This window comes from Nicotiana tomentosiformis, chromosome 1, assembly GCF_000390325.3.
Source record: "Nicotiana tomentosiformis chromosome 1, ASM39032v3, whole genome shotgun sequence".
Lineage (NCBI taxonomy): Eukaryota > Viridiplantae > Streptophyta > Magnoliopsida > Solanales > Solanaceae > Nicotiana > Nicotiana tomentosiformis.
The window spans coordinates 90,043,068-90,059,843 of NC_090812.1; the positions used below are offsets into that span (position 1 = coordinate 90,043,068).

Here is a 16,776-nt window from a genome sequence, read left to right on the forward strand (position 1 = left end):
ATGCGCCTCTGATCATGGATCATAAATCCCACGGGCCACCCCTACTGGGGGTCTATCGACCGATAAAAATTCGGATGACCCGAGCTACTGGATCCCGGAGGCACCAAGCCTATTAGGCAGTGCCCGAATATGAAAGGCTACGGCCGCCCAAAAAATGGCTCAGAGAAGTCCAAAGTCCGTACTCAGAAAGTAAGGCCCTTACGTAAAATCGAAATCTATTAAGAGGTTACCCTCGGCAAAAACATCATCTAAGACACTTAAGCATCTTAAAATCCTTCAATTCTACCGAAATCTCGAAGCCACGAGTAACCCGGAGTCGCTATCGAAATTGGGCCTCATTAAGACCTCCAAATAATAGATACTCTAGATTACATATGATTTTATGCTAAGGCATTTAAAATGATGTCGCAAATAAAGAATTACAAATAGATGCTGGAAAGTAAAGATATGATTTTATGCTAAGGCATTAACGCCTGGTCATCACCGGGGCTCGACTCATCATCGGAACCCTCGGAGCCTTCGGGGCCCTCAGGCTCATAGAGTTCCTTTGCCTTGTCCTCGAGTGTCTTGGCTTCTTCGATCTTGGCCGACAGTTCAAAACCTCGAGCATGGATCTCCTCGAGGGTCTCTCTCCGGGATAACCGCTTTACGTACTCGATCTTTTTTTTAAGCGGGCCTCGGCTATCTCCACATTAGCCTTATACTGGGCCAAAGTTTCCTCAATATCGGAGGAATCAATAGAAGTTTCCTCCAACTTGGACCTCAGCGCATTATATTCTTGGCCGAGAGCATCCCGTTCTGTGACGACTGAGTTCAGTTGTGCCCAGAGTTCATCATTGAGCCGAGACCACTTGTCAGTCTTGTCCCTTGCCACCCAAAGTTGGTCTTTGACCAATGCCAACTCCTCTTTTGCAGCCTCTTTTTCCGAAGCAAACAGGTCTATCCTGCCCTTCCACATCTCGGTCGTGGCCTTGACCTCATCCTTCTCAGCCCAGAGCTGTTCGATCAAGTCTACCTTCTCCTGGACCTGCAAAATTGCATTGTTAGTCACCACGAGTAGCATCTCGTTTTTAGCCTCAAAGATTCTTACCTTCTCAACCAGGTTGGCGTGCTCCCGCTTCACGGACAAGGCCTCGTTCTGAGCCTTTTCCATCTTGGCTCGGAGGATTGGGAGGTCCCTGAAGGCCTCGTCTTGCTGTTCACTAAGAGCCATGTGCATGTCCTTCTTCCGAACTTGCTCTTTGAGCTCGAACTCGAGCTGGTTGATCTCCAAGTAGGACCGAAGGAAGCTTTCATGATGAAGCACTGAAGCCTGAAAAATTACGAAGTCATTAGAACATATCTAAAACTAAGAAAATATCGCAGGGGATACGAAAAAGTAGACGCCTTACCTGGTTCAGTGCCTGTTGTGCCTCGTTGAAGACGCTTGACGTGCCTACTTCGTTCATCTTTGCTTGGTCCTCCTCGGTCACCAGGCAACGAAGGTAGATAGCCATGCCCATCGGAGCGTGCAGGGCTTGGGCATCCGTTGGGATAGTAAGAACAACCGTTCTCTTATGATCGGGGTCCACACTCAGGGCAGGGAACAACTTTACTAGTTTCTGGCTAAAGCTCGGCTCAACCGCTCCTGATGGCACATCCTTTGATTTATCTTTACCCGCTTAGGCCTCTTCGAGCATGGACTCGATATAGAATGGTATCTAAACGTGTCGATGATAGCAGCTACCTCCTTCAGGATATGAGCGGCTTCTCGGGAGGCCATGACCTCCGTCTCTCCCTCTACTTCCCGAGCTAGAGGGGGATCGACCTCTTGGTCACTTTTCTCGGTTGCCGCTTGCTCCCCCTCATTGAGGGTCGACTCATGAGTAATGAACTCAAGGTTGTCTTCCTCGGGATAATCCCTGAGCCTGTAGAGGGAATTAAAGTCCAGTCCCCTGGACTTGGTGCTCTTTTTGCATTTCCGAACATGGATGGTCACCTTCTTCTTCTTCACCTCGGAATCCTGGGTGCCCGGGGATTTCCTCTTCTTCCTCTTTTTCTCCTCCTTTGCGGCAGCCTCGGGCTGTCCCGAAGCAGAGGGTTCGGCGAGCAAGGAAGGATCCTCGTCCTGATCCAACGGCCTGAGCTCGGTGGTCCTGGGGAAAAGCTGTGAGAAGAAAGAACACTTAGCTATATATAAGTCAAGTGTATGAATGTAATCGTTAGGGAGAGAGCCTCACCATAGGAATGGGCCTCCCACTTGCCCTTCGAGAGCTTATGCCATGTGCGCTCGAAGTAGGGCATCTGTTTACAGATCCCCTCGATCCACTCCTTGAAACGAGGACCGCTGCACAACGACAAATACAAGCAATTAGAAAATGAATAAAAGGTAATCCCAAATACTCGAGAAGGAAAAAACTTACGGGATGCGTTTTACTTTTTAGGGAACGGCAGAAATTCGAAGGGGATGAGAGGTCTTTAGTTTTCACCCGAATGAACCTCCCCTGCCAGCCTCGATCTTGATCCTCGTCGATGCTCGAGAATGGAGCCTTGCTTGCTCGGCGAACGAGCTTGATCAATCCCCCCCTCCCCCGGAAGATTGGGGGACTGTATAGACGAAGTAGATGATCGAGGGTGAACCAAGGTGCTTCAGTGTTGTTTATAAAGTGCTGGAGGAGGATTACAATCCTCCAAAAGGAAGGGTGAATCTACCCAAGGCAGTCCTAAAACCTTTTGTAGAAGTCGTGGACAATGGGGTCCACCGGAGCTAGCGTGAAGGGGTAAGTGTAAACACTTAAGTACCCCTCCACGTGAGTGGTGATGTCCTTAGGCCCGGGGACGACCACCTCCTTTCCCTCCCAGTTATAGTCTTCTCAGACTCTTGGGTAGTGTTTTCTCAGTAACGGAGAGCATATGTACCTCCATTCTCCCTCGCCTCGGTCCTATTGACTGGAGGCCTTCTCGACGTTGAAGTCGTTCCCGATGGAGCAGCCCCCGGGTACGAAGCTCTTCAAGGGAGGCTCCTGGGCCACCTCAGGGATGGTCACCTCGACGTCCGTGGACGGGTTGGAAGATGAAAGGGCGGTTTGTTGAGGCACGGATTTGGAAATTTTTTCCATCGGTATCTGGGAAATCTGAAGGTTTGAAGAAATGATATAAAGATTCGAATATGGGATAAAGATATGAAGGTATGGGTTGAAGATCCAAAGATAATGTATGAAGATTGAGGATGAATATATAAAGGTCTAAGGAGCAATGTATGAAGATTTGAAGGATTTAAAGGTAAGTAGAGAATTCGAGGGTAAGTCAAAGAGTTCTAGAATCGGAAAGTGGAGAAGTGAAAAAGGGTCAGAGTTTTTATAGGGGGAGAACAATCAATGTGCAACATTTCGCATTCGAGGACAGTCAACCGGCTGCTGACACGTGTTCAAAGTTAGAACGACGCGACTAATGGGATGTTTCATTGACCCAACAACTCGATCGTAAGGTACGGAGGAAGGAACCAGGGTTCACTTTTCACTTCCCGTCACTTCGATAAATCTACCCTCTGGAAAACGGGGGGACTATCTATGTACGGGTAAAATCGGAGGCAATGTCTACCCTGATTCCCCAATGAAAGAACGAAGGGGGAGTACGGATCCGCGAGATTGTAATCGGGGCTAGAGACCCATCTTATCAAGATCCGGGAAGGGTGAACGATATATACAAAATCGGATACGGTAAAGTGACGCACCCCATACCGAGCATAACTTCTAGACCTCGATAGACGAGGTGGACGGTTATGCACGACTGATAGGGGTCATAATAATCGCCCTCAAACGGACGTCACGACACGAATCTCATTCAGAATCTACTATGAATCAATAATTACCGAGAAAAGAAGATTTTTACCTCTTTTAGACTTGTACTAGGACTGAAATTCTCCTACTATATAAAAGGGAAGTTTTTCTTTTGATCGGACACATTATAACACGCAATTCAAAGCAATAAAAGTTTATTTTTACCTTCTAGCTACTATTGAGAACTTTTCTTACTTGTTATGTTCTTCATTCACGACTGGGCTCGAACTGAGGGTCCAATCGAGGACGAGGTCATTGTTCAATCTAAGATCAGGCTTGGTCATAACATTGCGATTGGTTTGATCATTTATTTCATCTTTAATTCATTTATCTGCTATTCTTAATTATTCGTGTTGAACTAAACCGCGTACAAATTAAACTGTTACCCAATTTTGGGGTAAACAGAAGGAAAAAAAAAGACATATATGCTATTTTTTTTTAAAGAAATTATATTATATAAGGGATAGGGGGAATGGTTAGAAAAAGATGACAGTGAAAAATTAAAAAAAGAATTACAAAAAAATACACGTGACTTCACACCATAACAAAAAATGGCCCATGTTTTTAAGTTTTACCCGACCTAACCCATATTGTACATATTTTGAAAGTACTAGCAAATTTAAAATATGTGTTCTTACAACCATTGCTTCTAAAAGCTATGAAGTTAAATTTGTGTTCTCACAACCATTATTTTCACTCTCTCTTCTTCTCACATCTTCTACATATGCTTCAAGGGGCCGTGTATTTTCTACTCTCCCCTCCCCTGTGTCACCTGGTTGCAATGTAAGAAAATTGAAGAGTAGAAATCCACCATTGAAGGCCATTCAAAGCTTTGCTTTCGAAAATAGAATTTTTTGAGTTTGTTAGTTGTTTGGATTGGATGTTGTTCCAATTGATTGAAAATATCAAAATGAGTTCAAAATTTAAATTTGAAGTGATTTGGAGTAGATTTAAGCAAGATTTGAGTTAAATTTCAGAAAAGACGCAACGAAGAAGACGAAATCAGTTTTTTGTATAATTATGTATAATCTTGTATAATAGTGTATATGCGTGTATAAATACATCTTATACAATATTATACACTTTTATACATCTTTATACAAGCGTCTGTAGACGAACTTCTTTCATGTTTTTCAGTTACAATTCTTGTTCAAAACCAGTCCAAATCTCCATTAAATGACTTCAAATTTTATATACAACCTTCTTATACTATTTCTAACAAGTCTAAATAACACCCACTCCAAATTTCTCACAAAATCAAATTTAAAATTTAAACCCACATATTTCAGCTTATTAAAAATCTAATTTTTACAACCCAAATGGATTTGGTTTGTTGAACTAATATTTGAGTTACAGTTACTGATTCGAAAATAAATTTAAAAGCTTGAGCAATCTTTTTCAAAAATTAAATAGTAATTTCGAGAACCTATTGGAGTTGGATGTTGAATCTTAGCCTATTATTTTTGGGCTAGTTGGTTGTAAATTGAAATGTGAGCTATAAAATTGAAAAGTAAGGAGCCCAGTTGTTCTTATGTAAAATTTTCCCAAAATTAAACTCACCCATCTTTTGAGATTCTACAACTAAATTATAAGTTTTGTTGATCCTGCGCAATAAAAAGACCTAGTTTGAGAAGACTGAGAAGGGGTATATTTTAGAACAAAGATCACATTTTTCCGGTGATCAAAACTATTTATATTCTGCGGCCGTAAAAGTATATAAAATTTGTATATTTTTATATATAAGATACAAAAAAGTGTATATATATATATATATATATATATATATATATATATACTTTAATGTGGGTATCAAATTTAGCCCATACAAATGTGATTGGGTAGGTTAGAGTGAGCATATATTGATTGGTGGGCCAATTTGGGCAATAGTCCATCTATGTTTGGGCCAATTAGGACAAAGTCTGTAACCAAAATTGACTGATGTCCATCCAAAAGTTTGGGCCAATTTGAACAAAATATAGGCCATCGTATTCCATTGTTTATTGAGGCTTTTTTTACTTTTAACCCACATCAAAAACTATTTATATTTGGTAGACGAAAAAAGGTATAAAATTTATATAATTTTTGTATATAACATATATATATATATATATATATTTAAAAAATATACATTTTTTCGGTTATTATTTTGAGAGAGGTTATACAGTATTATTTTCCCTATTTTCTGTGTAATAATAGAATTTACTTGTCCGATCATAACACATACGGTACTCTTCTTTTTTTTTTTTTTTTTGGCAACCAGTACTCTTTTGTTTAAGACTGAGAAGTAGTGAAATCACAAATGGATATATAAGAAAATTTGTTACAGATTTACAATTACAAGCAAAATTCTATCGACTTAACTACATTAATCCTAGCAACTAATGATAATAGCCTGCTCGCATAGATCTTAATGCATAATATCCAAAACTGCATAATATGCTATTAACAGCGGTAAGGAAATAATCGTGCCAACAATGACCCTGAAAAAATAATTAATCCTTGTTAGAAATAAATACAATTGATTTATACAAAGGAGGAGAGAACTCTAAATTTCATTTTGCTCAAGGTTACAAAGTACTCCTTTTCCAAAGGGAGAAACTTCTTTTGTTTAATGATATTCATATTTTAATTTTAAGTGTATTCATAAGTTAAATTTCATATTATCAAAAGTTATTTGAGTTAGTTTTTAGCTTTCAAATTGAGTATTTTTTAGGAAGTTGTAGAACTTACGCAGTGCTGAGTACGTCTGCATGTAGTCCATATTCTTGGGCATAAACGAATGAAGTGACTGCTTGGGGCAATGCTGACTGCAAGAGTTTAACATAAAATAGATAAGTAAATTAGTGTAATAGTTTGAACGTAATATGCCCAAGTCCATATTCTTGGGCATAAACGAATAAGAATCTATGAACTAGTCCTATTCACTAATCAGGGTTGGATCTAGAGGGTCAGTTACGGGATCAGTTTGAACTCAATAAATTTTTTTTTAGGCTCTATATATGTATTATAAAACGGTAAAGGGCCAGATATACCCCTCTATTTTTGAAAATGGTCTAAAAATACCCTTCATTATATTATTGAGTTATCTATACCCCTGCAGTCATACTTTGTGTTCAGATATACCCCTCATTTAAATGGAAGGGCACGTGTCATCGTCCTATTGGTCAATTCTAAATATTTCCTAATTAATTAAAAAGACTCATTACCCACACCCGAAAAATAATTTATTTTTATAAAAACTGGAAAAAATTGAAATTATTTTTACTAAAAACTGAAAAAATAAAAATATTTTTTTTTCAGTTTTTACAAAAAAACTGCTTTAGAAAAAACTGAAAAATATTTTCTAAAATAATATTTTTGTAAAAACTGAAAAAACAAAAAAAACTGAAAATCAATTTTCTAAAGCAATTTTTTTTGTAAAAACTGGAAAAAACTGAAATATTTTTTACTAAAAACTGAAAAAATCAAAAATATTTTTTTTTTCCAGTTTTTACAAAAAAAATCTGCTTTAAAAAAGCTGAAAATATTTTCTAAAATAATATTTTTGTAAAAACTGAAAAAAAAAGTAATTTTCTAAAGAAATATTTTTGTAAAAATTGGAAAAAAAAATATTTTCTTTTTTTCAGTTTTTACAAAAATATTGTTTTAGAAAATATTTTTACCAGATGTTTTGTAAAAACTGGAAAAAAAAAATCAGTTTTTAGTAAAAAAAATATTTAGTTTTTTTCAGTTTTTGCAAAAAAAAAATAAATTATTTTTCGGGTATGGGTAATGGGTCTTTTTAATTAATTAGGAGATATTTAGAATTGACCAACAGGACGATGACACGTATCCCTCCGTTTAAATGAGGGATAAATTTGAACCCAAAGTATGACCGCATGGGTATAGATAACCCAATAGTATAACGAGGTGTATTCTTAGATATTTTTCGAAAGTAGAGAGGTATATTTGACCCTTTGCCGATTATAAAATATACCTAATAATATCTGATTATAAACTAAATTATTATTGTAATAGTAACTTGAGATTTCAATAGAAATTTATAATTTTCAAATTCTGAATCAGCCTCTATGATTAATGTATATATAAAAGTAGTCTTCTCAAATTGATTGTCTCTCGATAAATTTTTTAAATATGATAGCCGTCTGAAGTGCTCTTGACAAGATTGCAACATGCTGGTAAAGTGGCTAGATGAATAAGAAGTGGAGGTCTAAATACTAATATTGGCTCCTGTATTTACCTTTTTTAATTCTGCTAGTTATGATAGCACTATAAGCTAAACTTAAGATCGACTGGTGCGAATTGAAGCACGATTTCTTGACTAACTAACAAATTTATTAGAAGGTAATTCACATTTTCATACATCTTTTTCCTTACTAGTTATTGTAATATAAAATTAAGCATTAAATCCCATAAAGATGAATTATAGACAAGTGTTTTTATTATTACCTGGATAATAGCAACACGTAAAACATTTCCATGCAAGCCCAAGACAACACAGCCGAATGCCATTGTTGCTGGCCCAACAACAAACCTCAAAATCATTGCATATATTGTCAAAGCTGTTCCACATGCAATTATTTTCCCTTGCAATGCCATGAAAAGTCCTACAAATATAATTTTAAAAACATAAACACCCTTGTTTAGTGAAAAAAAATTGCATTAAATTTCGATATTATTTTAAATATCGTCTTTAATTTGGTCAAAAACAGATCACAAAGAACAAAAGTGGTTGTTGGTTAAACAGAATAGCAGAAGTTATTTAATGAAACATTAAAAGAAAATCAAATGTTATTTAATGCTATTTTGCATTAAAAGGAAGACCCTTTAATTTTGTTCCAAGTGTTTAAGACTCTTACCCATGCTAAACATTGCAACACCACTACCAGCCTTTGACATGATTAAGATTGGTCCCTCTATGATGCTTGGCATTTCAAAATTCCACCTGAAAAAGAAAAGGAATTATAAAAAACATACAAGTAATTATTCAATCAATTAAAATGCTGAATATTCTTTGTGTTGAACTGTGTCAAGGAGATCGCATTTTTCGATAACGGGTGACGGTAAGACTCTAACTCAGGACCTGCTCTAATATCGTATTGAAATGTATAACCATATAACGTTAAAAAAAAAAAACTAAATTTTTAGAAAGAGGATACTTTTCTTTATTTAAAGAGAAAACTACCCGGCTGAGTACTTTTACAAAAATATTTAGGAAAATAACATCACTCTATTATGCACATAATTAATAACCAAACAACATGCACAATTACGAAATATTTGTTATTTAGTTGCCATAATTGTAAAATACTTACTGCTACTAGGTTTTTGAAATCTTTTATTAAATATTGCCTATTTATGTATTTTCCCTTATCTATTCAACGGTTCGTCTTTTATTACTTTGAAGTGCCGTTAAAGTGAAAGCTTAATATTTTTTCCAAAGAAGTTAGTAAATGAAAAATTTACTAAAAACAACTAGTTGCTTGAACAAGTAAAAACAGAATAAAGAAGTTATACATACCTGTTAGCTAAAAGAGCCCAAATGAGACCAAGAAAACAAGCATATGAATTGGGATTCTTAGCAAGTTTAATAGAAACAACCTTAATCAAAGGCCTAAAAGCCAGACCATTATTAGTATTATTCCTCACTGGAGTAACACTTGTATTATTTCCTTCCAAATCACTAATACTTCCCAATTCAACAGAATTACCATTAGAAGCACCATTAATTACACCATTAGAATCACTATTATTCATCTTTGTTTTCCAAAATTCAAGTGCAAATAGCAATGAAGTAAGCCATAACAAAGCTTGAATAACAGCTGCTTGAATTACAATATCAACCCCTAATTTCCCATACATGGCTTTCATCAATGGAACACCAACAACAAGTGTGTTATTCAAAGTGGACAAAGAAAAAGTTGTTATGGACCAAGAAAAGTTTCCTTTTTTGTAAAAGTTAGCCCATAAGACGAGAATTACAATCAGTAAGACTTTGGAAATTACGTCTCCGGTTAAAAAGAGGCCGTTGACGTTGTAAGGATCGAAATTAGCTATGAACTCAAAATTGAAAAATGGGAGGATGAAGAAGCAATTGAATCTGTTAATTGCATCACATTGTTCTGACTTGAACATATGCCACCATTTTACAGAACCATAGCCTAAAATAAGTGCTACATAGAGTGGCACCATGGCCGTCACCACCTTATATATATCTTCCCACCCTATCATGTTTTAATATGTGAAGGTTTTGTGATTTTGTAAATATATGTTGGTTGTTATTGGTGGGTGTTTTCATGGGAATATATAGAGAGAGAAAAGTTTGGAGTTTTTAACTCAAATGATCCCTTAGGTTTGAAGTAAGTATATTTGTGTTCCTATTTTATCACCCCGAACACATATGGTGCTTTAAATTTGTAAAAACTAAACACTTTTAGTCCAACTGAGGAACATTCAAACGGACGCTGAAAACTAGCAAAAATGTCACATGATTAAGAGGGTGTATGAATTGCTTATTTTAAGCACTTTTTTTAGTTTTTGTAATGTTTGTCAATGATAAAAAGTATTTTAAAACACTTACTTTTAGGCATGTTACAAAAATAAGCTAAAAGCCAAAAGTTGGGTATTGCCAACTTATGGCTTTTGACTTTTAACTTATGAGCTACTTTTTAAAAACCAATCCAAACACCCTCTAATATAAACAATGATCTCGATAGAGATCTTATTGCCCAGTTTCAATTTTCTCCTCCAAATTCAACTCTAATCACCAAACAAAAGAGTCTGATAATAGAGTCACTACAAAAAATATATATATTAAAATTTAAATTTTTTTTTAAAAAGTAAGGATAATGAAAATAAATTGCGATTGAGGAAAAATAAATTTGGGCAAGAATAACCCGATGGCAATCATTATTTAGCTTTGGCATGTGAAAAATATTATATGCAGTATGACATTTCCGTTAGTTTTAGACGATCCAATATAAGTTCTTTCAGCTAGGATCGAATTATAAATTTAAAGGATTATATGTGCTCGAGGTAATACAGTAGGGATGTATATAGAATTACCTCCAAAATTAAATGTTCATTTATCTATCTATATCTATATCTATATCTATTCTATTACTATATTAAAAGCACGAAACCTTTATCGAAATGTTGTTCGCCTTACTCTTTAAAAAGTAATTTCAGATTAAATAAAATAGTCATTTAATTATTTCTCTAATATTTAAAAATAATTATTTAGTTATTTTTTTAATATTTAGGAATAAATATTTAATTATTTTTCTAATATTTTGTATTTTTTTCATTACTTTTAGATTTAGGGGTCCTTTTCTTCCACTCATATTTTAGCATATTTATATATGTTTTACCCGATTATATGTTTCGCCCACTTTTAATTCCTTTTAGGTTTATGAGTTTTTTTTTCCTCTCATATTTATCTAGAGCATGGTAAAGTGCTTCGGAGGTTTTTGAGTTACTTTTCTTTTTTCTCATATCAAAGAATTTAGAGAATAATTGTAGTTTTTGGTTCTTACGAAGATGAGTTATTGCAATTTTGTTTGCTTATATAAAATTCTTTTGACCGTGATTGTACTTTTAATTAGTACCCAGATGTTTTGTGATAAATAGTATCAATAATCTGAGAATATATGAGCAAATTAAAATATTTTTTCAAAGTGAAAAAGGTCTTTCCTTCTTCTAATTAATTCTGCAATTCGGACCACCCAATTGGGCCAATTCATGATTTTTTTGGAAAAATAACATTGTATAGCCGCTCTCAAAATAATAGTCGAAATATATATATATATATATATATATCGAAATAGATTTCGGCTTCGTACGATTGAGCGAAGCGAGACTTCAAGACGGGTTCCGAAAATGGTACAAACAAGCTTCGAGTCCGAGGGGCCGATATCATTATCGAGTCCGAATCCAAATCGAACTATGATGCAAAGTGAAGTTATCGAGCTTATGATCCAGAGACCGACCAACATTGATCCCAGATCAATTCAAGGGTCCAAGTCAGAATCGAGCTCAAGCCAAGATCGAGAGCTCGAGTCAAGACCGAAAACTCAAGTCAATATCGAGGTCATAGACAAGAGCCGTTGCAATCCCACTAGAGAAGAGAATCTCGGCAAGAATTGTGAAAAAGCTGATTTATCATGGGTCTCCCACTATGTATTTTTAATTATATATAAAGTAAGATCCCTCTACTATAAAAGTGATGGTTATCATTTCTATAGAGGGCAAGTTTTATGCTTACATTGTAATCCAAATACCATATTCTCCATAGTGAAGAGTTGTTCTTTCAAGCTTCTTAAATTCATTCCACTTGTTTAGTCCTAAATTCCATTTTCTTTGCAACCTTATCTATTTAGCATTCTTTGTGATCCATATTGGGTATTTCTATTTATCTCTACGATTTGTATTAAGTTGCACCACATATCCTTAGAACTACGTATAAATTCAATTCTATCCATTTTTCAGGTAAACAATATATATATATATATATTTCTATATGTTATATATAAAGAATATACAAATCTTATACACTTTTACGGCTATCGAATATAAATAATTTTGACCGCAAGCTAAAAGTGATTGCCTGATTCTTTTTGAGACGTTCCTATCCGAATTTATGCTAGCCATTCTTTTCGTGAAATATGAAAAAAAATCTTCAAATCAATGGTTGAAATATAATGTTGGGTTCTCCATTAATGTTTGTTGCTAATGATGAAATTAAAAACAAAGATTAACACATCATAGTGCATTAGTTTGCCTGCGCTTAGTCAATAAAAGACAGCAGTTGGTGGAGGACTAAAGATAAATAAAAAGTTATTCCTTTAGCAACCACAGTTTAGGATTTTAATTTGTCCATCCAAACAAACGTTATATAATTTTGGAAAGAACCCAAGTGCGGAAAATGGTATTGATTCTTAGATTCTGGATTTTGATTCGAAGGACGACAATCATCACTAGTATATTCCAAGTGTTTAACCCATGGTTTAAGCCAGGGTGGAGTAGTTGGCATCGGATTTATCTGAATCAATATTTGTTTTTACGGAAAATATAATTTTTTTGGGTGACTAACACGAAATAAAAAATTTCAATAAATATTAAATTTGAATCACATTTTGAAAAGTACTATAAGTTCACGATCCGCCTTTGATAAAGACAGTTTATGCTAATCAACATGTATAACTCAAAGTATAATAAGATAGTTTTGATGGAACAAAATTGGGATAATAGAAAATCGTACTCAAAAGGTATGCGTTATATTTCACATATGGTCATTTAATTTTACCAACTGTAACAATAAATTCACAATATCATTTTTTGACAAACATGTTTAACCCAAAAGTGAGTAACAATTAAATTTGCACGCGGTTTAAATGATACATTGTTTAATTCAATACGAATAATTAAGAATAACATGTAAATGAATTAAAGACAAAATAAACGATCAAACCAATTGCAATGTAATGACCAAGTCTGATCTTAGATTGAATAGTGAAACTCGTCCTCGATTGGACCCTCGGTACAAGCTCGGTCGCGAGTGAAGAAAAGAATAAATGAGTAATGCCTTGAACAATAGCTAGAAGATAAAAGTAAATATTTATTGCTTTGAATTGCATGTTACTATGTGTCACACTAAAGAAAAACTTTTTCTTTATATAGTAGGAGAATTTCAGTCCTAGTACAAGTCTAAAAAAGGTAAAAATTTTCTTTTTCCGGTAATTGTTGATCTATAATTGATACTGCACGGGATTCGTACCGTAATATCCGGTTGAGGACGAATATTACGATCCCCTATCCGTTATGCATAACTGTTCACCGCGTCTCCCGAGGTCCAAAAGCTATACTTGGTCCAGGGTACATCGCTTTACCATATCCGATCTTAAATACAACGTTCATTCTTACCGGGTCTCGATACGAGGGGTTTTTGTCCTCGATGATAATCACGTCGAGCCGTTCTTCCCCTTCGTTCTCTCATCGGGGAATCGGAAAAAACTTTTCCCCCGATTTTACCTGTGCACAGATAGTCCCCTCATTTTTCGGAGAGTAGATTTATCGAAGCGACGGGAAGTGATAAATTAACCCCGGTTCCTTCTTCCGTATGTTACAATCGAGTTAACGGGTCAACAAAACGTCCCATCAGTTGCATTGTTCTGACTTCGGACACGTGTCAGTCATCGGTTGACTATCCTCGAACACGGAATGTCACACAGTGATTATCCTTCCTCTATAAAAGCTCCGACCCCTTTTTCACTTTTTTACTTTTCGATTCTAGGGCTCTTTGACTTACCCTCGAATTCTCCACTTAATTCTACCTCTTTCAAATCTTCATACATTGCTTTCTAGATCTTAATATCCTCATATTCACATCTTCATAATCCTTCTTTAAATCTTCAAATCAGACCTTCATACCTTCATCTCCATCTTCAAATCTTCATCCTCATATTCAAACCTTCATATTTTTCTTCAAACCTTCATATTTTCCAAAACCCGATGGCAAAAACTTCCAAATTCATGCCTCAACAGACTGCCCCTTCATCTTCTAACCCGAGCACGGATGCCGAGCTGGCCGTTCCTGAGGTGGCCCAGGAGCCTCCTTTAAAGAGCTTCGTTCCCGGAGGCTATTCTATTAAAAACGACTTCAAAGTTAAGAAGGCCTCCAGTCAACAGGACCGAGACGAGGGAGTATGGAGGTACATATGCTCCGTTACTGAGGACACACTCCCCATAGTTCGGGTGGACTATAACTGGAAGGGAAAGGAGGTGGTCGTCCCCTGGCCCAACAAAGACATCACCACTTATGTGGAGGGGTATCTAAGTGTTTACACTTACCCCTTCACGCTCGCCCCGGTGGACCCTATAATCCTCAGCTTCTGCAAAAGGTACGAGGTCTGCCTTGGGCAGATTCACCCATCCTTTTGGAGGATCGTAATCCTCCTCCGCCACTTCGTAAACAACACAGAAGCACCTCGATTCACCCTCGACCACCTGTTTCGTCTCTACAGTCCCCGAATCTTTCGAGGGGGTGGGTTGATCAAGATCGTTCGTCGAGCAAGTAAAGCTCCATTCTCGAGCATCGATGAAGATCGAGATCGAGGTTGGCAGGGGAGGTTCGTTCGGGTAAAAAATGAAGACCTTATTCCCCCGAATTTCTACCGTTCCCTGAAAAATGAAACTCATCTCGTAAGTCTTTTCCTTCTTGAGTACTTAGTACTTTATTTTATTCTTTTTCTAATTGCATATGTCTACCATTATGCAGTGGTCGCCTAAGTTTCCAATGTAGTCCCCCGCTTCAAGGACTGGATCGAGGGGATCTGCAAACAAATGTCATTCCCATGGTGAGTCTTCCTCCCAAATAATTACATTTATATACTTAATGTTTATTTCTGCTAAGTATTTTCCCTTTCACAGGTTTGCCCAAAACCTCCGAGCTTCGGCCATTGAATGAGGACGAGGCCCCGTCCTCGCTTGCTGAACCCTACGCTTCAGGACAGCCCGGAGCTGCCGCAAAGGAGGAGAAAAGGAAGAAAAAATGGAAACCCTCTGGCTCCCTGGACGTCAAGGTGAAAAAGAAGAGGGTAGTTGTCTAGGTCACTAAAATCAATAAAAAGAGTACCAAAGCCAGGGTACCGGACCCCGATTCCCTCTTCCAGTTCAGGGATTACCCTAAGGGCGATAACCTTGAGTTCATCGCTCACAAGTCGACCATCAATGAAAGAGAGCAGGCGAAAACCGGAGAAGGTGGCCGAGAGGCCGATTCCCCTCTAGCTCGAGAGACAGAAGGAGAATCAGAGGCCACGGCCTCCCGAGAAGCCGCTCCTGCCCCGAAGGAAGTAGCCGGTGTCATTGACATCACGGAGATTCCGTCCCACACAGAGTCTATGTTCGAAGAGGCTTAAGCCGATAAAGAGAAATCAAACGAGATGAAATGGGGCGCAGATGATGCCCTCAACATGTTCTTCGACGGCATGGACATGAGCACGTTGGAGGACTATTCCGGGCATGGACACTTGTAGGTCCCAAAAAAGGACGTGCCATCAGGAGCAGGCGAACCGAGCTCGATCCCGAAGCTAGTGAGGCAGTTCCCTGCCTCGAGTGTGGATCCCGACCGTAAAAAAACGGTCGTGCTTACTATCCCGGCGGACGACTAGGTGTTGTCCGCTACGGTGGGTGTGGACAGATATCTTCGCTGCCTGATGACCAAGGAAGACCAGGTGAAGATGAACGAAGTAGGCACATCGAGTCTGTTCAACGAGACGCAACATGCATTGAACCGGGTAAGATGTCTACTCCTTATACCCTTTGCGAATCTTTCTTAGTTTCAGCATGTTCTAACGACCTTATCGTTTTGTCTTTCAGGCTTCAATACTCCACCATGAAAGCTTACTTCAGTCCCGAACGTAAATCTGTCAGCTCGAGTTTAAGCTCAAAGAGCAGGTCCGGAAGAAGGACATATACAAGGCTCTCAGTGAACAACAAGACAAGGCTCTCAAGGACCTCCCAATTCTCCGAGTCGGACTGGAAAAGGCACAGAAGGAGGCCTCATCCGTGAAACGGGAGCATGTCGATCTGGTCGAGAAGGTAAGGATCTTTGAGGCTAAAAATGAGAGGCTACTCGTGATGACTAACGACGCAACTTCGCAAGTCCAAGAGAAGATAGACTTGATTGACCAGCATCGGGCCGATATGGATGAGGTCAAGACCACAGTCGAGGCGCTAAAGGGCATGATGAATATACTGGCTTCGGAAAAGGAGGCTAAAAAGTGGAGCTGGCATCGGTCAAGAACCAGCTCCGAGTGGCAAAGGACAAGGTCGACAAGTGGTCACGGCTAAATGACGAACTCCGGTCACAACTGAATTAAGCTGCCTCGGAATGGGATGCCCTTGGCCAGGAATATACTACGCTGAAATCCAAATTGGAGGCAACCTCGATTGATTCCTC

At 37.5% G+C, this 16,776-nt stretch overlaps 2 protein-coding genes across 2 annotated transcripts; both read right to left on the minus strand.

Annotated features, from left to right (window-relative positions):
* Positions 1 to 646: 646 nt before the first annotated feature.
* On the minus strand, positions 647 to 1,496 carry LOC138907144 (uncharacterized). Its single transcript, XM_070197413.1, has 2 exons — positions 1,392 to 1,496; positions 647 to 1,312 (listed from the first exon to the last, which is right to left on the minus strand). The coding sequence occupies exons 1-2, from the start codon at positions 1,494 to 1,496 to the stop codon at positions 647 to 649; spliced, it is 771 nt and encodes a 256-aa protein (XP_070053514.1).
* Positions 1,497 to 6,103: 4,607 nt separating this feature from the next.
* On the minus strand, positions 6,104 to 10,106 carry LOC104084825 (auxin efflux carrier component 5-like). Its single transcript, XM_009588783.4, has 5 exons — positions 9,340 to 10,106; positions 8,678 to 8,763; positions 8,268 to 8,425; positions 6,549 to 6,625; positions 6,104 to 6,298 (listed from the first exon to the last, which is right to left on the minus strand). Exons 1-5 carry the CDS (start codon positions 10,047 to 10,049, stop codon positions 6,226 to 6,228), a joined length of 1,104 nt encoding a protein of 367 aa, XP_009587078.1. The 5' UTR covers positions 10,050 to 10,106; the 3' UTR covers positions 6,104 to 6,225.
* Between the last annotated feature and the right edge of the window lie 6,670 nt (positions 10,107 to 16,776).

Bases quoted from the DNA above. Each gene is read 5' to 3' on its own strand.
- LOC104084825 (XM_009588783.4), bottom strand. From the start codon at position 10,049: ATGATAGGGTGGGAAGATATATATAAGGTGGTGACGGCCATGGTGCCA. The intron at 6,626-8,267 runs GTAATAATAAAA...AAACTCTTGCAG, and splicing joins TACGTGTTGCTATTATCCAG to TCAGCATTGCCCCAAGCAGT. The intron at 6,299-6,548 runs GTAAGTTCTACA...TTATTTTTTCAG, and splicing joins GCAGACGTACTCAGCACTGC to GGTCATTGTTGGCACGATTA.
- LOC138907144 (XM_070197413.1), bottom strand. From the start codon at position 1,496: ATGGCTATCTACCTTCGTTGCCTGGTGACCGAGGAGGACCAAGCAAAG. The intron at 1,313-1,391 runs GTAAGGCGTCTA...GTAATTTTTCAG, and splicing joins CACAACAGGCACTGAACCAG to GCTTCAGTGCTTCATCATGA.